Source organism: Urocampus carinirostris, chromosome 10 (assembly GCF_059441175.1).
Source record: "Urocampus carinirostris isolate Australia breed hairy pipefish chromosome 10, RoL_Ucar_1.0, whole genome shotgun sequence".
Taxonomy (NCBI): domain Eukaryota; kingdom Metazoa; phylum Chordata; class Actinopteri; order Syngnathiformes; family Syngnathidae; genus Urocampus; species Urocampus carinirostris.
The window spans coordinates 35,858,146-35,884,687 of NC_142358.1; the positions used below are offsets into that span (position 1 = coordinate 35,858,146).

The 26,542-nt window shown below is 38.5% G+C and overlaps 2 protein-coding genes across 2 annotated transcripts in view; one reads left to right on the forward strand and one right to left on the reverse strand.

Annotated features, from left to right (window-relative positions):
- sytl2b (synaptotagmin-like 2b) overlaps window positions 1-4,631 on the forward strand; it is a 36,423-nt gene extending 31,792 nt beyond the window's left edge. The window contains exon 20 of the mRNA XM_088344935.1: window positions 4,290-4,631. Within this exon, the coding sequence (XP_088201061.1) occupies window positions 4,290-4,438 (149 nt within the window). The 3' untranslated portion in view covers window positions 4,439-4,631. The remainder of the gene's footprint in view (window positions 1-4,289) is intronic.
- Window positions 4,632-12,829: 8,198 nt separating this feature from the next.
- LOC148358836 (zona pellucida-like domain-containing protein 1) lies at window positions 12,830-25,916 on the reverse strand (the record flags this gene model as incomplete). Its single annotated transcript, XM_088344936.1, has 9 exons — window positions 12,830-12,897; window positions 12,975-13,074; window positions 15,668-15,839; window positions 15,913-15,993; window positions 18,808-18,905; window positions 21,206-21,278; window positions 21,352-21,536; window positions 22,658-22,884; window positions 25,805-25,916. Coding segments are annotated over 9 exons (1,116 nt in total), but the record flags the coding sequence as incomplete, so codon positions are not given.
- Window positions 25,917-26,542: the final 626 nt, after the last annotated feature.

Below are 26,542 nucleotides of genomic sequence, written 5' to 3' on the forward strand. Positions count from 1 at the left end.
GTCTTGGGAACCTTCTGTGTGGGTTCAAATCCAGCTACTGGACTTCCTGTGCGGAGTTTGTATGTTCTCCCCGTGCTTGCGTGGGCTTCCTCCGGGCACTCCAAAGTGCATGCATTTCAGGTGGATTGGCCGGTCCAAATTGTCCTTAGATGTGAATGTGCGAGCGAGTTGTCTGTCCCTGTGTGCCCTGCGATTGGCTGGCAACCAGTTCAGGGTGTCCCCTGCCCACTGCCCGATGATTGCTGGGATGGGCTCCAGCACCCCTGCGACCCTACTCAGGATAAGCAGTGCAGCTAATGCGATGAGTTGAGATGAGACACACTATTATAAACTATCGTGGCTGTGCAAAGTCGGGTCCTTTGTTTGAGGTGCCGTTGAAAAGTATATGCTTATAATGCCAAACTGAGTTCAAAGAGCCTCTATGCTTTATTTTCCATTGTGCCTAGTTTACTTTTTTCATTCCTGTTCGGGGTGAATTAAAACCCCTCCAAAAAGAAGAGTTTATTTGAGTGCGTTTGGGAAAATCCCTGAAACTCATGTGTTACTCTGTCGCCATCTTCTGGCTTCACAAGTCATTACTGCAGCCATAATTTTCCAAGTCCCTTTAAATAATTGTTGATAGAGAAATGTGTTTATTTTACACTACCACCTTGATTTGTCTTGGTTTGTTTTTTGCTTTTTTTTTAATTCAGTGAAAATGTTTATTTAAAAAATCATTAATTTCATAACATGAATTGACTTGAAAAGCGCTATATAAATGCAAAACATTTACCATTAAATCGAAAGTATTAAAAAAATATATATACTTGTGTTTCTAGTCAAAATAATTACTCCTATATTTTTGTAATGTGAGTTATTTAACTGCTCATTTGAAGGATGACTTTTCATGTTTTACAAAATAAGTTAAAGGTGGGGTGCGTAGTTTGCGGTGTCCTTAAAATGATTAAAATAAAATCCTATATCTTCTAAGTATGTGTTAACAATGCCCAACTGAGTTCAAACAGCCTATATTTCTTCCCCAACATTGGTCACCTGGCCACGAAACGCTGAAGGGGAGTGAGGTCGGGGGGCTGGCATGTTGGTGGTTTTCTTCAATTGTAGGATGAAAATGGTGAAAGTAAGAAAACGACTGTTTCAAATCCCAAACCCACAAAAAGATTAAAAAAGAGCTCATTCAATCAGCCAGAAGATGGCAGCAGCAAGTTGACTATTTTGAATTGACATACACCTCCTTTACAAATATCTTACATTTAAAAAAAGGTGAGAGTTAAAATTACCTAAATATCTTAATGTTTAGGTAAAAATGTATTTTGGGGAAAAAAAATAATTGGTTCTGGTCCCCATTAACTGCGATGAGTGAGGTGTTATAGTACAACGGTTAGAAGAACACATTTTGCTCATTTTAAGTATTAATTGGAATTTTTCAGAATAGCCTGTCATTAATAACAAAGCAGTGAACATTATTTACGAGTTTAAAAGTGACACTTCAGGATAAAGATGTAATAAAAGACTTAAATGTGTAAAATAACAATTAAAAATGAACAAGCCTAATATTCAAATGTTGCTATAGAAGCATATAAACAATCACTTTCACAAAGGAGAACGTAAATCTTAATGTGTCTTAAACCTGGCTTAATAAGCACAAAACAAAAATAAAGTACAGAGTGGGTGGTCCGTTAAGACAATCTGATTTCTCAAGAGAAAAACAAATAAAATAAGCCAAAAGCTAGAAAAATTGCACATGAAATAAGCAAAGCTTTCTGCAGTTTGGGCAAGAGGTTTCCTTTCTTGGCATAAAATAGTCGGTGGGGAGGAGGATAAAAAAATCGACATTAGCGATACTAAGTAAGTACTTGGATCGGACCGATAGTTTTGTCCTGGGATAAATACTTCGCTCCTCCTTCTCTATGTATCTAGCACAGCCCTTCTCTCTCTCACCCAGCGCCCTTGGACACCCTATGTACTTGCCTTTGTCGCTGAGATGCAAACATTCAGCACCTCTCTTTATCCTGCCTGTCAGGCGCAAATGAGGGCCGAATCCCACACACCTACCAGAAACTACAAATGATGGAGTCAAATAGGAAGTGCAACCTTGTGGACATTTTGTTCAACTACGGAAAAGCACAACGCCGGTTGTAATCTGTGAGCTGATGTGGTCTGCTACTGTGGCAACGCCATCAATTTACATAAACACACGATTTAAAACCGCTCATTTTGCAGAAGAGCAAAGAGCTGCAACCAGAAAAGTAAATGTTACTGGTGTTAGGAATTAAATATTAAAAATGTACTGTTTACCAAATTGTTCAAATTAGTTATCTGACTCCATTAACCAAGCACCAGCTGCATTCTCTTAACAATGTGCGCTCGTTTCTTGATGGGAAAATATGGACAAGAGACAGGCATTTCCACACGGGGACAGATTTAATTGCTTAAATAATTTAACTAAGTGAACTCCATCGAATTAGCTGTATTAGTGTCGCTCGAGGCTCCGTCAAGCCTCTTCCCTCGATCTTCTGCCTTTCTCGACCCACGTCTCTCCGCAAGCTGGTGTGCCGGCTCCTCCCAAGGGCGTGCTAGGAAAGCCCCCTTGCCTCGATGTCTGAAATGGTCAAAACATCCCTGAGCGTTTCTATGTCACCAGGGCCCCTCTGCGTCAAAGTGTTGATTATCTTATCAGCACTTTGTCCCAGTCCCCCGCTGTTCCTGTAAACATCATTCTCAACTAGGTTGCATTGACCTTGCCCCACAGCTCAGCCAGTGAATATCTTTTGCATTTAAATGTAATTTGTGTTTGATCAAACAAAATCCTTTATAGTCAAATGTATAAAATCCTTCACTAGACAAAAACCATCAATCCGTTCTACTTTAGTTGTCTTGTTGAACTTGTTATTAGTGTATTTTTTCCCGACTGTTGTATTAGAAATATCTCTATTTTTCTCTATACTTTTTGCAACGAAGATTTTTGATAAAAATCTAATCCATTTTAACCGCCTAAAGAAGAGTTCAATTATTCATGATATTTCCAAGCAAAAAGTATTGGTTTCGGCTCAGTTTTGGTAAATACAACTCTGTATTTATCGTATTTTCCGCACTATAAGGCGCACTGGGTTATAGGGCGCACCCCGAAAAAATAGTTTTTGGTCCTATTTTTGACATACATAAGACGCACCGGATTATAAGGCGCTACAATGGGAACGTCGACAAAACAGTCAGATAGTTCAGTCAAACTTAACATTCCCAAAGCTTGCAAAGACGCAAATACGTGTCGAGAACACGTGCGGATGCGGTGTCCGTACGATGTCACTCAAATGCATCGTTCCATTATTCGGAAAGTTAAAGTCTTGGGATTCAAGAAATGCCAACCATTCCTTAGTATCTATTTTCTTTTTCGCTCGCAACTTTACTGTGCATATGACAATAAACACTTGGAATTGAGTTTAATTTAAAAATAGACACTCCATTCCATCCATTATCTGCACCGCTTATCACAGAAACATCGAGTTCAGTCTGAAACAAGATACAGGGACAATATAAAACCCGGAGTAGCTCACCGAAGTCGTTGTGTTCATAATAATGTGCAGCCAATGTCCTCTTATATCCGTGAGGGTAGTAAATCCAGGAAAATAAAATATTTACAAATACAGAATAGAAAAAAATGCTTTCTCTATGCCGTCAGCCACGTGCTATACACATTCATCTTTTTCGGCCAATTGCAGGCTTTGTTTCGCCGTTTAAGCCAATGCCAGCCTGTAAATGATAAAAAGGATCCGCCCCTTGACCTCCGAATAACTTTAGCCAATAGTGATCGATTCAACTGATGATTGACACATCTTTTTTGGCCAATTGCAGGCTTTGTTTTGCCGTTTAAGCCAATGCCAGCCTGTAAATGATAAAAAGGATCCGCCCCTTGACCTCCGAATAACTTTAGCCAATAGTGATCGATTCAAATGATGATTGACACATTGGTTAGCCAATGAAACGCCGGTAAATAAATCCCAGCATACACCGCGTACTACTTGGCGTTCGGGGGAAAATCTAGTCGGCGGCTGCAAGTTAGTTGGAAAACTTTGCGATTTTAAAATTGATCCATAAATAAGGCGCACTGTATTATAAGCCGCATCGTCAGCTTTTGAAAAAAATGAAGGCTTTTAGGTGCGCCTTATAGTGCGGAAAATACGGTACTTGGATCAGATCAATACCAAAATCGTCAGTATAGCCTACCCCTATTTTGATCTTTGAGCATCCTGTTACTATGTCAATGCATACATTTATTGTCAATCACCGTTCAGGTCGAAGTTACGGCTCTCCGGTGGACTGGATGGACTCCACGCCGGAAGAGGTGGCGCTGTGGGAACGTATGGCGGCTACGCCCAACCAATGGGCGGAGGACGTGCTACCCCTCCGCATGATGAGTTCCGCCAAAACCGCCTTCAAATAGCTTGAAATACCTTTATGTCTTTGTACAGCTCCACCGAATAACACTTGGAAATACCCGAGTTGAAAAACTTCTTGATACTAGGCCGACAATGAACAAACGATAACAATGAAGTAATACACCCCCAGGATAATATAACTATCACAACACGTGCTAAAAGTATCACATACAGGTTAATAAACAGTTTTTCCCTTTTTTCCTTTAGCGATTTGTAAAAGGTAAAATATACAAATATTTTACAAAGAGTATTTTACATATTATTTCCAGCGCTATCCTTTATATTATCGTCACTAACATGGGGTTACTACACGATCGTTTTGTATGTGTTAAAAGTATCAGATAAGTATCAGATATTCATGAATTTAAACTTTACACTCTTAAACAAAAGGATACATTGCGTATACAGCCCTACTTACAAACGAGAGGCGATCATTCGTAAGTTGAATTTGTAAGTTGCTTCAGTGCTATATTTTGTATGTTTAAGGTTTCTATAACTATGTTTAAGGCTTGTCTAAGTAACTTGTATTGTTTTGTACTAAAAAAAATAAAGATTTCATCAAATAATATGCTTCTTTAAAGTTAAGATTAACCTACTTTTGGGAGATGCGTTTCAAGAGGTCCTCCTCCGTGTTAGAGAGTGTCCGAAAAAAATGACCCGACCATTTTCTCAATATATTTTGTATGTTTAAGGTTTATATAAGTATATTTACGGCGGGTATAAGTCATTGTTTTGTCCTAAAAAAATAAAGATTTCATAATATAATATGCTGTTTAAAGATAAATAAAGTGAGGTTTAACTTACTCTCGGGAGATGCGCTTCAAGAGGTCCTTCTCTATGGTAAAAAGTGGCCGAAAAAAAGCGTTCCGACCATTTTCTCAACCGCATCAAGCTTTCTTATTCCACTTTCATTTCAAAAGAAACTGCTCGCTTCTTCTTTACACTTCACACCAACCCTATTGAATGGATGCACAAGATATTAAACAATAAAAATGTCAAAGTTCTTATACAGTATAGAATGTTTACACACGGACTAGGAAGAGGAAACCGGGTTTCTTCTTCGGGGTGGATGCTGGATGAGCTCTCACAGCGCTACACGCCAATAGTGGCAGAAAGAAGCACTACAGTACTGTCCAGTCCTCACAAAAAGGAGCACAATACAAAATCTAACTTACAGCAATGTCCGGATATTTTTCGACATCCCAGAAAAAATGATCGTATTTACCATTTTTCGTAACTCGAATCGTCGTAGGTTGGAAAGCGTCTGTATAAAAATGTTTGCTTTACCAAATTCTTTGAAGATAAAGGTAACCAGTATTACAAATATAGGTACATAAAATAGACATATCTCCAATTTGTTTTTTACTTTGGGACTTTTTGCACAACGTTTATATTGTAAAAAAAAAAATGCAACAAATATATTTTTTAATATTTGACAAATTATTCTGAGCGGTATAACTGTCCTGTAAAAACGGGGTTACACAACATGGCTGTTTTGTATGTGCTAAAAGTATCAAATTTTTGCTTATTAGTTAACACCAGAGCATAATTTGCTGTCATAATTTTCGGATTTACACTCCAAAACAAAAGGATTCATTAAGTATATAAAATGTTTGCTTTTACCAGATTATTTGAAGATAAAATTAAAAAGTAATGCACATACCATTACATAACATCGCTGTCATGTAAAAACACATATCTCCAATTTATTGTCTTTTTTTGCACTTGTGCAATGTTTATATTGTATAAACTACAGCAAATATTTCTTTAAATATTCTACAAATGATTGTGAATGATGTAATTGATCTCGTCTTCATTTTATGACGAAATATATGCCGATTAGTCAAAGCTATGACATTATTTTTACATGTTATCATATTCATAAAAAATGTCTGGTTTCACCCAGAGGTGGGTAGTAACAGAATACATTTACTCCGTTACATTTACGTGATTAAGTTTTGCGACATTTTGTACTTCTAGGAGTATTTTTGAATCCCAGTACTTTTACTTGAGTAAATTTGTGAAGAAAGAAACGGTACTTTTACTCCGTTACTTTAGACAACATTGAAGTTGCTACTTCGTTACTTCATAAATCCCCTCCACATATGTATGTGTCTGTCTGTCTCCGCTAAGGCCCATTTATTTTGACGCAGAACTTTGCCAGGCTCTACCATGTTGAACCAATCAAACGTAGCAGCCTCGTCACCTGACCTTATTCAACTTCAGCTCTATGTTTACGGGTGAAAAAGATGGAAAATGTCGCTTATCCATACTGATTATGAAAACACAGAAGAGGAAGGCCCCACATCAAAATCATGTTCCTCTTGAAAAGGCTAGGAAACACCAGCTAATATATGTAATGTCTCTCCAAATTCATGGGCTAGCTTGTTCTTCTGCTTGCAGAGCCCGTTAACATAAATATCGGGGCTTTAAATGTGCTACTTGATGCTAAATGTGCTTCATTTATTGATTTGATTTCTACTATTTTTATTGTATCGTTTATTAAAGCACTTGAATTCACGTTGTTTAATTTCATCTACGATTGATCATTTGATGATCTGATTGGTCGTTTGATTAAAATCAACTACAATGTCGTTACAGTTTCATAGTAGTTGAAAAGGGGCTTGCCGTGTAAAAACGGACATTCGCAGACGGACCGACAAAAGGGGATTGACAGGACAGAGTTTAAATACTGACAGGGAGCCAATCTGTCAACGTGTTTCTGCTGGTGTCCATGGGCGGGGCCAATTGGGCGCCATGGCAACCGTGACAGAAGCTGACACCACACAATGTGGCCAATTGGGTGCCATGGTAACCGTGACACCCACCTCTGGTTTTACCAAAATTCTTGAATAAACATGAATATGCCTACAAATAAATATTGTCGCTGTCATGTGAAAAAGACATCTTTTGTGCCATTTTTGCAATGTTTAAAACGTAAAAAACACAACAAATATTTATTGGAATATTTTACAAATTATTGTAATTGATGTGATTAATTTTACTTTTTTATATATATAACATATTTCATTAAATGTCTTAAAAAGATTGATATAATAGAGTTGTATAATAAAGAGTAATATGATAATATAATAAATTGTATGTCTATGTCTATTTTACATGACAGTCAATAAGTATCTCTAATATTTGTTTTACATTTTGTAATATTCCCAATGTAAACTGCAAATAGTACATTTTTTTAAATGATTTTGAATCCTATAATTGATGTTTTTGTTCTTTTCATGTAAAGACGTACCCCATTTTTTTGTTTTTGTATATTTGCTTATATTTCTTTGACTATTTTACAAATTATTGTAAGTGATATAATTAATTTTACGCTTTTTTTTAAATGCAAGAACGTATTCCATCATATACCTTGAATTATAGAGAGTAATATAATTAAACGTATGTCCATTTTACATGACAGTGACCATAAGTATCTATTTTCTTTTTGTCATTTTAAATTTTTGTAATGTTTACAACGTAAACACTGCTAAGAGATATTTTTGGGAATATTTTTTGAATGGTTTTGAGGTCCTATAATTTATGTCTTTGTTGTCTTCATGTGAAGAGTTATTCCTTTTGCCAATATTCCATTGACTATTTTACAAATTATTGCGATTGATATAATCAATCTATCTGCCACTGTCATTTTAAAGACGCACTTACATTTTTTGTTATTTTTTTAAATTTGCATTGTTTGCAATGCGAAAAAAAAATCGAAATATCATGTAAAATACATGTATCCATTTTTTTCCACTTTAAAGCGATTATAATTAAAATAAAAATTATATTGCTCACAATTTTTTGTAAAATATTCAAAGGAATACGGTACAGACGCTGCCCTACTTAAGAACGAGACGATTGTTCTTGAGTTGAATTTGTTCGTCAATTGCTTCAGTGCTATATTTTTTATGTTTAAGTTTATACGAGTAACGTGTATTTTGTTCTAAAAATAAAGATTTCATAAAATAATATGCTCTATTAAGATAAATAAAGTGAGGTTTAACTTACTTTTGGAAGATGGGTTTCAACAGTTAGGCTGCTTCCTCCTCCGTGGTAAAAAGTTGCCGACAAAAAGCGTTCCGACCATTTTATCAACCGCATCAAGCTTTCTTATTCCACTTTCATTTCAAAAGAAGCGTCTTCTTTAGACTTTACACCAACCATATTGAATGGATGTACGAGATATTAAACAATAAAAATGTGAAAGTTCTAGAAAGAAGAAGCCGGATTTCTTCTTCGGGGTGGATGCTGGGTGAGCTCGCACAGCGCCGCACTCCGGTTGTGGCGGAAAGAAGCACTACAGTACTGTCCTCTACTCGGAAAAAGGTGCACACAATACAAAATCAAACTTACAACTATGTCCGGATATTTTCCTGATTTTTTTTTTCCGAATCTACCGTTTTACCAAAGTCGAATGGTCGTAAGTAGGGGAGCGTCTCTACTACATAAATCAAAAATAATGTAAAAGTTGTCTTCACAGTTTTTGTGAGTTAACAAAAGTTGTACCCCTTTTAAAAAATTGCTTTAATATTTGATATTTTAATTATATGACGAAACCTTTGCACTTTAAACGCTCAATCTTTACAATTTAACAACCCATCTTACAAGAATTTCTACACCTCAAGCTCATCGTGCCATCCGTCCATATTTTTTGTTTATATATTGGAAATTTACCAGGTAAATTTCGGAAACTTTCAACAGCTCGGAAATTTTTCAAATATTGGGATTTTTATTTTGACAAATTCTTTTTAACGATATTTTATATTTTGATTCACAATTTCACAAGGAATTTATGAAATCAATTAGTTGTTGTTTTTACTGCTGAAATCAGCCTCTCAAAGTCTATTTTCAAATAAACATTATATTTCACAAAAAGTTATTTTTTTCTGTGTTTTTTTTGTTCATTCTGCCAATTCTTATACTGTCAGCATTGCAGCTTTTAGACGTATGTGGATTATAAATCAAGACTTTATTTGCAATTGTTATTAATAAAACAAAAGACAAAGCAATACGTCCTGAATATTTCCAATATTTCCCAAAATTCCGGAAAATTTCCCTAAATCGAAAATTCCGGGAATTTTGCAACCCTAGTGTTGATACACCCAGAAAAAAAATCAGAAATTCTCCAGAATGCTCCAAAACACTTTATAGTATTGCAGTAACGGTTGTACGATGATTGCATGCATGTGACGAACGTTAATAAAACTTCAAGAAAATACATCTTTCTGTTTACAGTTCTATCAAGTGGATTCACTTGGGAAGTACAAAATATAAAAGTATTTGAACACAATGAATTACACATTAGGGATGCACCAAAAATGTTTTTGCAGAATGAAAAATGTTGTAATAATGCCTAAGGTGAGGCGAGCCATTTGAAGCTAGCTTTCCCTCGGGGGCCGAGTTAGTGCTAGAGAAGGTAGAAGGCCAAGAACTGTGAAACCGGAACTCTCCTAACATAACTTTTTTTCCTCACAAGTTTTAATTAGCCGCTAGCCGGACTTTGGATAATATTAACACCCTAACACTTCAAAGCTAACATACTATAGATGAGACAGTTTAATTCGGAATTCATGACATTAACTCTGTTCCTACCCTAAGTTGATTGGCTGGTCGTAAGCTATGTCCTGTAAGTTAAGTTTAATTTACTGTTATTATTATTTTACGTGTCTGTTGCATTAGACTACAGCAACTACCGCACCAACATCATCATGGATTTCTCCTACTCCTGTTTTCTGGTCACTATTGATTCTTTTGTCTGTTAAAAGTTAAAATGCCCCAAAAATATTTACAGTACTTGCATGATTTAGAGCAGGGGTGTCAAACTCATTTTAACTCGGGGGCCACACGATCGAACAAACATTCTGTCGGGGGCCGGGCTAGTGGATTAAAGAGAAAGAAAAAGAGAGATAAAGAAATAAGTGAAAGAGGGAGGGAAAAGGAGAGAGGGCAGGACTAAGAGAGAGAGGGAGAGAGCGTGAGAAACAAAAGACACAAAAAGAGAAGTTGTGAGAGAGAGAGAGAGAGAGAGAATGAGAGAGAGTCTTTGTTCGAGGCACCTTTCTTTGGCAACATCACGTTGACCTATTTCAACCTGCAGCTTGTTTTTGTTTTTCTCTTGCGCTTCTCTGAGTGTTGTCTCGGAGGCCGGATTCAATCCCTTAGCGGGCCTAATCCGGCCCGTGGGCCGCCTCTTTGACACTTGTGATTTAGAGTTTCAGTCACTCAATAGTTTTACTTTATCACTTTGGCTTTACACTGTTTTTGTTTTTGTTTTTGTAATTTTAAGAAAATATATTACCGTATATGAAACACTTAGAATTAGCATCTAGTAGTATGCCATTTTATGATGTATCATTTTATATCATGACTTTTCTAACAAGTCGATGCAAGATAAGTATTTAATCTATACAGATATTTATTTTTGCTGTTATATTTTTGGTTTTCGGTCAAGCATTTTTAGTTACAGGCCCAAAGATTTATTCTGGTGCATCCCTAATAAAGAAAAATTTAAAAATTGTTTGATTTTTCAATAAGGTGCTTTTGAACAATGAAAGAATCTTAACATAGAAATGGAAATATATTAATAAAATAATCTAGAAATCAATTCTAAAATCTCAAAACGGCCAAAAGGACAATATTGGTGATGACCGACACCATCACGTTGCTGCAGCAGCTCACTGACACACCTGTAAAATAAAAAATATATCATTTTAGTTGAGAAATATTTACAGTTCATATATACTAATATATATATATATATATATACACACAGTAAAGAAAATAGGTGTTTGAAAACCCTGCTATTTTGCTATTTCTCCCACTTAGAAATCATGGAGGGGTCTGAAATTTTCATCGTAGGTGTATGTCCAATGTGAGAGAGATAAACTAAAAAGAAAAATCCAGAAATTACAATGCATGATTTTTTTAACGATTTATTTGTGTGATACAGCTGCAAATAAGTACTTGAACACCTGAGAAATCGAATGTTAACATTTGGTAGAGTAGCCTTTGTTTGCTATTACAGAGGTCAAATGTTTCCTGTAGTTTTTAACCAGGTTTGCACACACTGCAAGAGGGATCTTGGCCCACTCCTCCTCACAGATCTTTTCTAGATCAGTCAGGTTTCTGGGCTGTCGCTGAGAAACACGGAGTTTGAGCTCCCTCCAAAGATTTTCGATTGGGTTCAGGTCTGGAGACTGGCTGGGCCATGATAGAACCTTAATATGCTTGTTACGGAGCCACTCCTTGGTTTTCCTGGCAGTGTGCTTGGGGCCGTTGTAGTGTTGGAAGACCTAGCCACGACCTATCTTCAATGCTCTGACTAAGGGAAGGAAGTTGTTCCCAAAAATCTCACAATACAAGGCCCCAGTCATCCTCTCTTTAATGCAGTGCACTCGTCCTGTCCCATGTGCAGAAAAACACCCCCAAAACATGATGGTACCACCCCCATGCTTCAAAGTAGGGATGGCGTTCTTCAGCTTGTACTCTTCATTCTTCTTCCTCCAAACATGCCTCGTGGAATTATGACCTAAAAGGTTTATTTTAGTCTCATCTGACCACAAAGCATTCTCCCATGACTCATCTGTATCATCCAAATGGTCATATGCAAACTTAAGACGGGCCTTGACATGTGCTGGCTTTGCAGGGGAACCTTTCGTGCCATGCATGATTTCAAATCATGACGTCTTAGTGTATTACCTACAGTAACCTTGGGAATGGTAGTCCCAGCTCTTTTGAGGTCATTGACCAACTCCTGTCGTGTAGCTCCGGGCTGATACCTCACCTTTCTTAAAATCATTGAGACCCCACAAGGTGATATCTTTCATAGGGCTTCACTCCAATTGAGATTGACCTTCATGTTTAGCTTCTTCCATTTTCTCCAACAGTGGACCTTTTTTCACCAAGCTGCTTGGCAATTGCTCCGTAGACCTTTCCAGCCTTGTGGAGGTCTACAGTTTTGTCTCTGGTGTCTTTGGACAGCTTTTTGGTCTTTGCCATGTTACAAGTTTAAGTCTTACTGGTTGTATGAGGTGGACAAATGTCTTTATTCAGCTAACGACCTCAAAACGGTGCATCTGTTTCAGGATGATACATGGAGTGCAGGTGGACGTCTAATGGGCGGACTAACAGGTCTTTCAGGGTCAGAATTCTCGATGATACACAGGTGTTTACAGCTGTATCACATAAATAAATCGTTAAAAAAATCATGCTTTGGGATTTCTGGAATTTTCTTTTTAGTTTATCTCTCTCACAGTGGACATGCACCTATGTTGAAAATTTCAAACACCTCCATGATTTCTAAGTGGGAGAAATGGCAAAATAGCAGGGTGTTCAGATACTTTATATTTAAATAGTTGAGAAATATTTCTAGTTTTTATATTCAAGTATTGTTATTTTAAACCCAAATCAAACACATTTCCATCCTTACTGTGAGGAGCTCCATTTGTGCGGATATCCTCTGAAAAGTAGAGAAAAAAAAACGTGAAATCAAATCCATACAAAAAATTTGATACTTGAACTGAAACCGATACACACCTGCGGTATTTTCGGCCACCAGAATGGCTTGTGAGGTGACCGTAGCGTTAGCTAGCACGTCCTCCACCTCTCTTCGTCGTCTTCGGGTGCTTGGACAGACCTTATTAAAAACAAACGTGACAAAATAAAGATTGCATGTTTGCTAGCTTCAAGGCTACTTCCTGTTTTAGTGACAACTTAAGGGTTTTAGGTGAAATTTGTGTTTCAAGTGAAAAAAACTACAGCATTCCCTTCATTTTGGTGGTAAATCCATTTTATAACCACCCTCATTAAGTGCATTTCGGTGAAGTTGGAATCGTACATACAGTCGTACCTCTACTTACAAATGTTTCTACATACAAAGGTTTTAGGTTACAAAGTACCTGACCGGGAAAATATTGCCTCTAGTTACAAAGTCTTTTCAGGATACAAAATAAAAATACAGTACAGTTCGCTGTGTCATTCGCCCCTCCAAGAGTTATTCCTGTCAACTGGCGCGTATGCGTGAATCTCAGCATGCTCTTCGTGTCCCCTTTCCATCTGTAAACACCTGGCCTCTACTTACAAATGTTTCTGCATACAAAGGTTTTAGGTTCCAAAGTACCTGACCGGGAAAATATTGCCTCTAGTTACAAAGTCTTTTCAGCATACAAAATAAAAATACAGTACAGTTCGCTGTGCAATTCGCCCCTCCAAGAGTTATTCCTGTCAACTGGCGCATATGCTTTACTCCCAGCATGCTCTTCATGTCTCCAGTTAAAGTTAACAGTTAAAGGAATATTTCTCTTATTTTCTTATTCTTTGTTTTCATTACATTACTGTATGTGACTCTCCTTTTATGTTTTTCTAATAATATAAAATCTGATTACATGAAGTTTTGAATGTAATTAAAACATCCAAGGCTACGTATTGATAAAATAATGATCTCACCGTACGTAATTATGTCAATTGGAGGGGCATTCTCAAGTACAGAACATAACACAAATTTCTCACTTCTTTAGATTTCTAACAAGTTTAGCAACCTCAAACACTGTCGTCAGAAACTGGTGGTCTCAGATGTTGGCGACCACGCCCAAATAGGTCAGGCGTCTCTGGTCCATATAAAAAGGGGAGCTGATCGATGGCTCGTCCTCTTTTCTTCTGCTTCACATAATGTTCTCTTCAAGCGGCCATGCGGGCCTGCACTTCGTCCTTAAGCTAAGCACGTGGACCACACATTATGACCATCCAAGGCACGAGACCAAATCTCCCCGCAACGACGAGTAAGAGGACGATTTCAAATGTAACACCATGTTTGCTGGTTCTTGGGAATGAGCGTTTTTTTTCTGTACAAGGAAATTAACTAGCATTATAGAGGGAAACTTTCTTTTTGTGCTAGTAACTTTTGTTGTAGAAAATAAACTTGCATTTGTAGAATAGATTTGCATACATTTAGAAAGAAATGTAGAAAGACTTGCTTACAGTTGGGAGAAATGTTGCTTACATCTCGGGAAGGTCTCGGCGGACGAATTAGTATAAACAATCATCCTTAAGGAAGGACAAGAGATAACGGCAAAGGGCAAGGTGACATAAACTTAAAAACACTTCCAAATAAGGACGGAACCCTGGGCATGTACGCCTTCAGGCGTGAAAAGGGACGGGGCCAAACCAGGTACACGTGCTATGTTGAAAACTATAAAGACCCACGCATATCTGTGATTCGCTGAGTTTCTTGTTGAAATTGTGTATCAAAAAAAAAGAACTCCCTCTTGCGTCATTTGATTCCTGCATTTCTTTGAACACGTATGAGACAATTCAACAAATTGGTCTTATCTTCAACACTTTCAGCGCTCGAAAACTAACCTCCGGCGCCTTCCCCTCCCTTTTTTTCCCTATCATTAATTTTCTGTGTTAATAAATTACTTTATGTATGTTATTCTAATCGGCCTGGTTCTTTGATTCCATTTTCTAGGGTTTAGTAATTCATATCAGAACTCAAAAGAACTAAAGTGATAACATAAGTTAATTTTTTAATCAGTGTAGGAAATTCTTGCATCCTTTAGAGAAAAAAAAGGGAAATTTCTTTCCTGACTACGGTAAAGAATAATCTGTTACAACTCTAACAATTTTCAGAATTAAAGTTAAAAAAAAAAACTCCAACAGTTATATCCATCCATAGATAGTGTAAGTCCTAACTTCTGGCAACCCAGGTACAGTACTTGTTAACAGACTGGACACACTCTTTTGGAGTAAACAAACACAGTACTTCTTTGATTTTTGTGGTTGACATGAAAGAAATTATTTTTTACTTATTGTCAAAAGTTAAAAGCAGAATCTACGTCTATTTGCTCGTACTTGCCCCCCCGATTGGTTCGCTTGCAAACGGCATGTATACGGGTTTATTCGATGCTGTCCTTAGTTTTGAAAACATTCCATTCTCTTTGCTCCAATCAGTGTCCAGAAAGCAGATCTCTGATTGGTTTGAGTGTAAAGACGCTTGTAAAGTGACGGAGTAATTCTGTGAAATACGTGTAAATAGACAATAATCCACATAGCACAAAATACCAAAGAATAACCCCGAAAGAAAAACTGTGATTCGTTTTTTAAAATGTTCATAGTTATTTGTTAGCTAGCAGGCTAACTTCAGATTAAGAAATTTCCAATGGACAAGTACTGCTGCTTTGCTTATTTTCCTTGTAAACTGGTTACCTTTGAATAATTATTTTGAAACTCACTGGTTTTAGAGCGCTACACGAAGACACTTCACAAAGCCTGGTGACGCAATGTAGGTAGAAGGTGGACACGGTCCGGTTTTTGTGCTCCACGAATCGAAAGGCCTCAAAGGAGAAGTACGCCGCTTGGGATTGGCCGTTGAGGATCACCTCCGTCTGCCCGTCCTGAGTGCATCTTGGGAGAAAAATAAATAGTTCAACGCAGGAAGTCCACATCAGGTTGAAATGAAACGCCTTCGGGTGCCTACCCGACAAAAAGGTCGTAGAAGGAGTCGAAGTCGGGGTAAGGACTCGTGGTGGCGTAACATCGATCCAGCAGAACGTTAAACCTGTGAAGTACCTTTTGTTTTTTCCTTGTCCTTTTAGCGACAGTGCCTTGTAAAATTATTGCCCCCCCATAACTATTTCACATATTGCCATATTTCAGGCTTCTAACTTGAAGAATCAACAAAATGTGAGACACAATCGTGAAAATAAACCAAATTTATTCAGTTTTTTATATCGTGCTGACAAATGAAAAATTGCCCCCCTTTGAGTTAATACTTTGTACAACATCCATTTGCTACAATCACATACACAAGTTTTTTGGGGACCGTCTCTAAAGGTTATGAATATCTTGAAACTGAAGTTGTTGCCCATTCTTCCTTACAAAACTGTTCAAGTTTCTCAACCCTTGGACGCATGACCTAACAGTTGATACACTTTTCCATGAGTGGGGCTGAAAATTCTACCTACCTACAGACCTACCTACCTACCTAACTAACTACCCTCCAGAAAACCCAACCTACCAACCTACCAGAAAATCCCAACCTGCCAGCAAAACGAAACCTACCAACACACTCTATTCAACAGCAGGGCCCGACAGCTTTCACTGGTTTACCCCTGCCGCATCATAGGGGTGCCCTGCCCATCCCTTAGAAATGCGTCCAAACATCCCACTATCCTTTTACAACACCTCTCCACTCATTCCTATCACCAGCAAAAACATTGAAAATGAGTTAAAAAATTAATAGCAAAAAAATGAAAATACTAATGGCATCATGTCTTAAACATGTTTTTTCTGCAGTGGTTAGCACATTCGCATGACTCGTCCAAGGTACCCGGTTTGAGACCAGGGTGAAAACATATGTTGGCCTGGAGAGGGATGGGTGCCGCCAGGCTGTACTTGTCCGAGACACACCATAGGGAATGGTGCCCCTATGATTCTAGTGGTTAAGGCAGGGGTGTCAAACTCATTTTAACTCGGGGGCCACACGATAGAACAAACATTCTCTCGGGGGCCGGACTAGTACATTAGAGAGAAAGAAAATGAGAAAGTGCAAAAGAGAGGGCGAGAAAAAGAGAGAGGGTGGGACAAAAGAGAGAGAAAGGGAGAAAAAGAGAGAGAGAAGGAGAGAGATAAAAAAAGAGAACGTGAGAAACATAAGAGATAAAAAGAGAAATAGTGAGAGGGGCAGAAAGCGAGAGAAAGACAGAAATCCGAGGAGGAATAGAAAGAGAGAAGGAAAACAAGAAACTGAGAGAAAGAGAGGAGGGGAGAAAGAGAGAAAGGGAAAGCAAAAGAGAGAGAAAGGGAGAAAGGGAAAGCAAAAGAGAGAGAAAGAGAGAAGGGGAAAGCAAAAGAGAGAGAGAAAGAGAGAAAAAAGAGAAAAGGAAGAGAGAGAAAAAGAGAGACAGGGGGAGTGAAAGAGAGAGATAATGGTTGAGAGGAAGAGAGAAAGAAATACAAGTACAGCGTTTGTGAGAGGCACCTGGCTTTGCCAACATCAAGTGGACATATTTCAACCTGCAGCTTGTTTTTCTCTTGTGCTTCTCCGATTGTTGTCTCGCGGGCCGGATTTAATCCCTTAGCGGGCCTGATCTGGCCCACGGGCCGCCTCTTTGACACCTGTGGGTTAAGGGATACAGCCAACCAACCTAGAATATGACAATATTACCACCTTTTTTTAATTTATATTGTTTTTGAAGAATAAAAACCCATGGGGTCAATTTTCACCCCACTTATGCATCCATTATTTTGTCAGTTTTAAACCATTCCATTGTAGATTTTACTTATTTGTTATGGTTGTTGACCTGTTACAACGTGAACCTGTGTCCCATTCTTTGGTCTTTTACAGACTCCAACAGATTTTCTGCTTGAATCGCAATGTATTTGGGTCCATTCATCTTCCCATCAACTCTAACTTCTTCAAAGCAAACCCAGAGCTGATGCTGCCACCACCATGGTTGACAGTGGGTATGATGTTTTTAGGGTGATGTGCAGTGTTACTCTTATACCAAACCTAGCCCTTTGCATTCAGCCCAAAACATTAAATTTTGGTCTCATAACCAGAGCACCTTGAGCCGCATGTTGTGTCTCCTATGTGGCTTCTTGTAAATGCCAAACAGGCTTTTTTTTATCTATTCCTTTAGAAAGGACTTTCTCCTTGAGACTCTTTCATAAAATGCAGATTTATGCAGAGTATGACTAATAGATGTCTCATGCACAGATTGTCCCACCTCAGTTGTGTGTTTCTCCAGGTCATCCAACGTGATCATGGACCTCTTGGTTCCTCCTCTGATTAGTTTTCTCCTTGTTTGGGTCAAATGTTTAGAGGGAGGGCCAGGTAGTGGTAGGTTTGCTGTGGTTTTAAGCTCTTTCCATTTTTAGTTTATTGCTCGCACAGTGCTGTGGTAGATGTGTCAATATTGTGAAATGTTCTCGTATCCTATCCCTGCTTTAAACTTGTCCACAACTTTATTCCAGACCTGTGTTATTTGGTCTTCTTAATGCTGTCATAATGCATTTAAATTGAGACTTAATGACATACAGGTAGACTCTTTTTGCCATTGTTAGTCGTTTAGTTCAACATTGGATCACTCGAGAGTCATGAAAAAACTTCTGTAGTCCGTTGACTGAGCTGACAGAACAAGTGGCCAACATTTTTGATCAAATATTTTTGAAATGTAATAAAAATGTTGTAATATCCTGGTTCCATGACACGATTGTGTCTCACGTGTTCTTGGAAACTATTTTCTGTTTTTTAGCTTAAAGTTTGAAGCCTGAAATGCGGCAATATGACCAAAGTTTGTTTTTTTCAACACTTTTACTAGGCACTGGATGACTTCTCTTATCTTGTTTCGGTAAAGACTGTTTTAGGTACCTGTCAGTTAAGTTGGTGGCTCGTACAGCGACGTAGATTTTGGTCTTCAGTTGGAGTCCGGTCTCCGGGATGGAAAGCATGTTTTGGAACTGATCATCCTGAAAAATGAGATATCATCCAGTTTGTCAGATCAAAACAGAAAAAAATGAGGTTCGGAGTTCTCGGAAAACTTTCTATTTGGGTCATCAGACACATTCGATACCCAGAACCTAGAACTGGAGCTCTCATCTTTCATATAGTTCCGCATAGAAAATGGAAACAATGGGTGATAGCTCATATTCCTTCCATCGTGAGACCAAAATATAGGACATTGAGCAGAACTGATCTAGGTCACAAAGGGAGGAGCTTCTCTCAAATCCCAAAGATACCTGAACTATCAAACCAATGGAAATTTTAATTAAAAAAAACATTAAAAAAATTTACATTGTGGAATCCACGACCAACCTAAGGTCTCAGCGATATTTGCCTGGCAACTTGCTGCCACACTGTGCTCTGTGGCACTGGTTTTCATTTGCATTAGACGATACAGTGCCATCGAATATTACACACTGGGGCTTTAAAGGAAATTTGACTTTTGTCATCTCATCTCATCTCATTAGCTGCACCGCTTATCCTCAGTAGGGTCGCGGGGGTGCTGGAGCCCATCCCAGCACATTGGAAACCCACGCAAGCACGGGGAGAACATACAAACTCCGCACAGGAAGTCTGGAGCTGGATTTGAACCCACGCAGGAGGTTCCCAAGACATGAACTGTGCCGCTCATGCGCTAACCACTGCGCCGCCGTGCTGCCCATTTGTCTTTTGTGCCTATTCAAAATTAAAGATTACTTTATTGCTTTATTTATCTGATCGTACTGAAATATATTTTTCTGTCCCTTGGCGTATATCTTATTTTTTATATGGCCCTTCCATCCATTTGTCTTTGAGAACACTGTTATCAATAACAGTCCTTTAGTGTGACATAATTTGAGCTGGTACAGTGGAGTTAGCGGGTAGATGCAGAAGGGCAGATGAGACTAATTTTAAAACTTCCACCTATGAGGAATGTCATGCCCTAAAAGATTTCTATGTTTTAATCGCATACCTGTCAACCTCCACGGCTCCATGCCCGTACAAACTTGTATTTTCCCTTACAAAATAATCTTACACCTTTTTTTTTTTCCAGAATGATGCATCAAAGCAAGTGAGCCGTTTGAGAGCCGGCTCTCTTGAATGAGTTGAGCCGAATAAGCCGGTTCTCTAAAAAGAGACGGCCTTCCTTTCACTACACAACTACCATGGAATGATGCATGATGGGAAATCCCCAGGCAGCAGACGCATGCACACAGTAGTATCAAACCGCTCGCTTCGTTTGCAACGAAAAAACGATACCGAGATAGAGGCTACCGCGGCAAACTCGTTTGACTTGATTGATTTGCCGTTTCGTGATAGTCGGTGTATACCGGATGGTACCCATCATTGACAAATTTGGGTTTTTCCGTACAGATTTTCTTGTACGTCGTACTCGTCTTAAAACGCATAATAAACGTACTTTGTACGGCAAAAACGTACAGGTTGACAGGTATGCAAAAATTCAAGATCACTGACAGAGCCATAAGAAATTATTGCTTTATTTATCTGATCGTATGGGAATATATTTTTCCGGCCCTCGGCGTATATCTTATATCTTATTTAGCACTTTCATCCATTTGTCTTTGAGAACACTGTTATCAATGAAAAATGAAATTGCATTGCCCTTTAGTGTGACATAACTTGAGCTGGTACAGTGGAGTTAGCGGGTAGATGCAGAAGGGCAGATGAGACTAATTTTAGAACTTCTGTCTGTGAGGATTGTCATGCCCTAAAAGATTGTTTATGCTTTAATCAGCAGCTTATTTTTAATGATAGTCCCTATTGTCCATTGGTTACAGCCAGGGTTGGGTAGGGTTACTTTAACTTGATTACTTTCAATTACTTTTGGATTACTCCAATACCAAATATGCTAATAAAAGAAAAAAGAAACTAAATATGAATAAAATGACTCAATTTTGTGCAAACTTGGGGAGTAAGGGAACACATGGAACGGCAAAAATGATGTCGGCAAGCTGTTTGGATTTATTTTCATTTTGTTTCTGTCGCAGTTTATGTTAGTTTTGAGATCAAAGAGATCAAAGCCAGGAGAGAAAGCTTACCACGCGTTGTGAGTCACAATTTTATTCATATTTAGTGTCTTTTGTCTTTTATTAGCATATTTGGTATTGGAGTAATGCAAAAGTAATTGAAAGTAATCCAGTTAAAGTAACCCTACCCAGCCCTGGTTACGGCCTTCACCATAATTTTCGATAATTGTAAGCTACGATTCCATGGTTATCATGGTTTGTTTTCCATCTTTCGACCAATACATGAATATAAACCTTACCTCGTATAAATCCAAGCTCAGCGTGCTGATGAAGCTGCCGTTGTTGTCTTTGATGGCCACATTTACCCCGGAACTGGAAAGTAGTTTGGATTTTGGAAATCACAGCTCCACAATAAATTACTTCAGCTCAAATACGTCATACTCACACGCCCAGCTCGGTGTTATTGAGGATATATTGCATAGGATAGAGGCAGGAAAACATATAGTGAAGTTGCGGCCTGTAAGTAATCATGCCGGCCGACGGGTCGATGGAAGTGACGCTGCCGGAGATGTTGGCAAACTGGACGTTGGAGAAGTCGGCGAACTGTCCAGTACCCACTTGAGTGATGATCTTTAAAAGAAACGATACCTTCTGATCAGTGTTCACTGTGATTTTCCAGGGGTCTGAGCGTTCACACAAAGTCGGTGAGCAACGCTTGAAACGACAGTGAGCCACCGTAATCCCAAGTGTGGCAAGATAATTCATGATCAAACATGTCCAAAACTTGACATCACGTTACATTTTGCTGAGTCTCCGGCAATGCAAAATGATTTTTCTCTTTTGAATGAATTGACTCAAGTAGTATTGCAAAGGTTGTATGGCCTACAAACGTCGTTTGTTTTTACAATTCTTTCACAAGATATCCATTTCTTTTTTTTTTCCTGATATGTTTTGTCGCATAATATTAATATTTTTGGGGGCTTATTTAGTCGGTTGTAAGATACAGAACTGTACTTAATCACATTTTTTACTGGAAGTACAATGTTGGCAACAAGATTCACTTGATATAATTATTTGAACGCAACACAAACGTTTTCTTCTTTTTTTCCGTGTTTTTATTCTACTTTTCAAAAAATTCCTTTAAAAAAAATCTCATTGTGTTTATATTTTCCGAGCTGTTACTTTTTTTTTTGTTCTCTATTTACTTTTGTCCTACATTTCTTTCTTTTCTTTTTTTTTCTGGCTTTTTTCTAAAATTTTCCTTCTTTTTTTCTCTTACTTTTGTTTCTTTTTTTCTCAGCTTTTCACTACTTTTTCATTTTGGTATTTTTTTTTTCTTTTTTGTTCTGTCCCCCCCTTCTTTTAAGACATTTTGTGCATAATTTTACTTAATATTTGGTCTTTTTGGGATGAAAGAAGCAAAAACAACCCGAAGAGCCGTTTAGGACCCGAAAGAGCCGGTTCCTTTTAGTGAGCCGAGCCGAAGAAGCCGGTTCTCGACAAACTCTACTAACTTTACTCAACTTCGTTTTACTTTGACTCGACTTCAAATAACCGCATTTAGGACACAACGTCAGGGGAACCCGTGTATTTTTACCTTTATGCACTGTAACTTTGACTTAAGTCGCTTCTTAATAAGTAATTTTGAGCCCTCTTTTTTGTGCGCTGGCTAGATTTTCTTGTGCGCAGTTTAGAGGGAACACTGCTTCTGATTAACAAACGCCCCGGGGTTGTGTTCAGGAACAACCTACGTTGAAATCGTTCCCGCACGTCGTCACAGCGCTTTGGTTGATGGAGAATGTGAAATTCAAGACGGGCGGGTCCACGCTAAAGTCGGCCACGCCGAAACATTCGGCGTTGTTCTGCTCGTTGTTGAGAACCATGAGGGTCTCGTTGTACAGAGCTTGGTAAATGGGGCAGAGGTAGATGCTCAGGTCCATCCGGTCGGTGCCGCAGTACACCATGATGTCTGAGTTTTCTAAATCGGAGATAATAGAGCGTTACTTGAAACTCAATACACACAAAAAAATCTACTGTAATCCCTTGTTTAACGAGACCAGAATCCCCCCACGATATGGCAAAATCGGCGAATCAGCCCACGTTGTTTTTAACATGCGCTCTTCTAGCGCACACTTGCAGAAATAGTGTGCCAGGGATAATGGATTGTGGCTGCAGTTCATTTTACATACCTGTCAAGCTCCAGGGTTCCATGCCCTTACAAAATACAAAATAATCTTACACCATATTTTTTTCCAAACGTGTTTATTTATGTAGTTTAACATGTTATATTGTACATGTGTTTCATTATATCATATATATTGTTAATGAACATTTTGTTGTGAGATACTGAGTTGCTCGACATGAATGAGGTTTATTATAAAAAAGTTTAAAAATGAAGTAGCTTGGACATTGACTGTAGAAGGAAAAAATAGAATTAAGTAGAATAATACATTGTCTTAAACAAATTTTTAATTCATTTTCTGCATTAAATTATTGTTGGTAATATACTGATTAAAGGGATAACCACAAACCTGTCTTTTTTCATTTTCTCCTTTTATACTTCCTTTTTTTCTTTAACTTCTTTATACAACATTATCATTCGTAATATAATGCATCAAAGCAAGTGAGCCGTTTGAGAGACGGCTCTGTTTAATGAGTTGCGCCGAAAAAAAACGGTTCTCTAAAAAGAGACGGACTTCCTTTCACTACACAACTACCACCGAATGATGCATGATGGGAAATCCCCAGGCAGGAGACGCATGTACCCTGCAGCATCAAACGGCTCGCTTCGTTTGCAACGGAAAAAACGATACCGAGATAGAGGCTACCGCGGCGAACTCGTTTAACTTGATTGATTTGCCGTTTTGTGATCGTCGGTGTGTACCGGATGGTACCCATAATTGACAAATTTGCATTTTCCCGTACAGATCTTCTTGTACGTCATACACGTCTTAAAATGCATAATAAACATACTTTATACGGCAAAAACATACAAGTTGACAGGTATGATTTTATACCACATGAACACGCATTACTCATATTTTGTTCTCTCTGTAATAGTCAACTGGGGATAATAGATTATTGGAAAAAATAGCGTAGATCGAAGAAAATGCACTGTGTTCTCGAAAATAGTTGACCAGAGATACTAGAGTGCAGCCATGCAGTTGCTGATCCTTTTATGGGGAAAGAACTGAAGAATATAGCCGCCACGCATGACACAGATTTTGCTCTATCTGCTCCTGCTCTCAGCCATTATCAACTGGGGGATAATGAATCGAGGCCAAAACAGTGCAGTTGAAAAATGCACTCTGTCGGCCCAAGCTATCAGCAATAGTCGACTGAGGATAATGGATTGCAGCTGCACAGGGGCTGTTCATATTAGGTGGAGAAAACAGGAAAAAAGAGCATGAAACAAATTTGTTCTATCAGGTCCCACGGCATTTTTTTGGCAACCCGTACCGAAAAGAGATGCACCCAGCCGGGTTCTGCTCTCGAGAATGGTCGACCGGAGATAATAGATCGTGGCCATATAGGGTCTGTTCTTTTTATGCAGAGAGAACAAACATGACATAAATTTAAACTTGGGCCCCACTCAGCAAAAGTCAACCAGTGACAATGTCTTGAAACCGCAAGTGGCCAGTTAATTTTGGGCGAAAAGAACAGGAAAACAGCCATCGATCATAAAATGAATTTTCTCTCTCAGCCCTAATTCTTAGCCATAGTCAACTAGTGATAACGGATCGTGGCAAAAACAGTGCAATTAATTTTAGGCACGCCACAACAGCATACTTCGGCAGCTCCAACTAGAAAAAAAATATGTGCTCTGCTGAGTCCTCTTGGAGCAATAGTCCACCAGGGATAACTGATTGTGTCGGCATGGTTGATGTTCATTTTAGGCATAAAGAACGGAAATGAGAGCTGCCACACTTCACACTAATTTGCTTAAACAGGCTCCACTCTCAGCAAAAGCCAACGGGGGCTAATGGATCAAGGTGAATGACAATGGCACGCTCCAGTGGCCCAAACCGAAAAAAATGCACTCGGCCTCTGCTATCAACAATAGTCAACCGGGGATAATCACACATGAAAGAAATTTGTTCTCTCAGGCCCCACTCTCTGTACGAGTCGAATGGGGATAATGAATCACGGACGCATGGCGGCTGTTCATTTTAGGCGGAAAGAACAGGAAGAGCAGTCACACATTACAGAAATTTGCTTCCCCGGGCCCCATTCTCAGCAATAGTCCACTGGGGATAATGGATTGTGGCCAAAACAGCGCAATACATTTCAGGCGGACCACAATGGCATGCTCCAGCAGCCCTAACCGAAAAAAAAACCCCTTTCCTTTGTTCCCTGCTCTTGACAATAGTTGACTGGGGATAACGGATCACGGCCACAAGGGGGCTGTTCATTTTAGGCTGAAAGAACAGAAAAAAGAGCCTTCACACATGACAGAAATTTGCTTTCAGGCCTCACTCTCAGTAATAATTGATTGGAGAAAATATCTTGCAGGCGGAAAGAATAGAAAAAAAAAACAGTCGGGCATGACAGAAATTTGCTCTCATGGTTCCCACAGTGCAGTTCACTTAAGGCGGGCTAAAATACTATGCTCCAGCAGCCTGAACCGAAAAAAAATTCACTCTGCTGGCCCCTGCTCTCGGTCAATTCGGGATAATGGATTTTGTGCCAAATGGGGACCAGAAGCAAAATGTGTTTGGGGGAAATGGATGCAGTTTGCTTATTTGGGTGGACAGAATGGCAAAAAAAAAAAAGCCTCCAGGCCCAACAAAAATTCAGCAATATGCAATCGGGGATAACAGATCGCGGAATATTTTACAACCCGCGAAGCACAAAGTTGCAAAGGATTACAGTGTCAATGCAATCCAAACCTCCCTTACCTGGTGCTCTGTTTGTGCTGCTCGTGGCACATTCCGCTGGAATCTGACCCTGGGTTTCTAAAAAAATGAATTGGCACACAAGCAGCACCAATCGTAATTTCCTGGACACAAAACATTCCAGTTAATATTCTTTGTGAACGTTAAGGGAAAACATTTACACACCCATGAAAGTTAAAGACCATTCGAAAAGTAGCAAATTTACGCTTAACATTAAACATTGAGTTATTATTACGCTGGGTAGGAATAACACATATTTTTGTAAGAATTAAAAAAAAATGTTTATGGCCCCGTGCCAATGAATGTGGATTTAAGACCTTTCAAAGAATCCACTTTTGCATTAAACATTGTTGATTTTTTTGTTACACTGGACAGGAATTAAAACGTTTTTATATGACTTTATATCAATATTGATTTAAGACCTTTCAATAAGTATTATTTTTTACTGGCATTATATCTATAGAGAGAAAGAGATAAGGCGATGAAATGTGTTTTATGACTCCACACCCATCAAAGATAATTTAAGACCCTTCCGAGTATTATTTTTACGCAGGGTAGAAATATCACATAGAAATAAGTGTTTATTTTAATTAACACCCATTAATATTGATTTAAGACCTTTCAAAGAGCATTATTTCTTTAATGGCATTACATCTATAGAGAGAAAGAGAAACAGAGAGAGACGGAGCGATGAAATGTGTTTTATGACTCCACACCCATCAAAGCTAATTTAAGACCCTT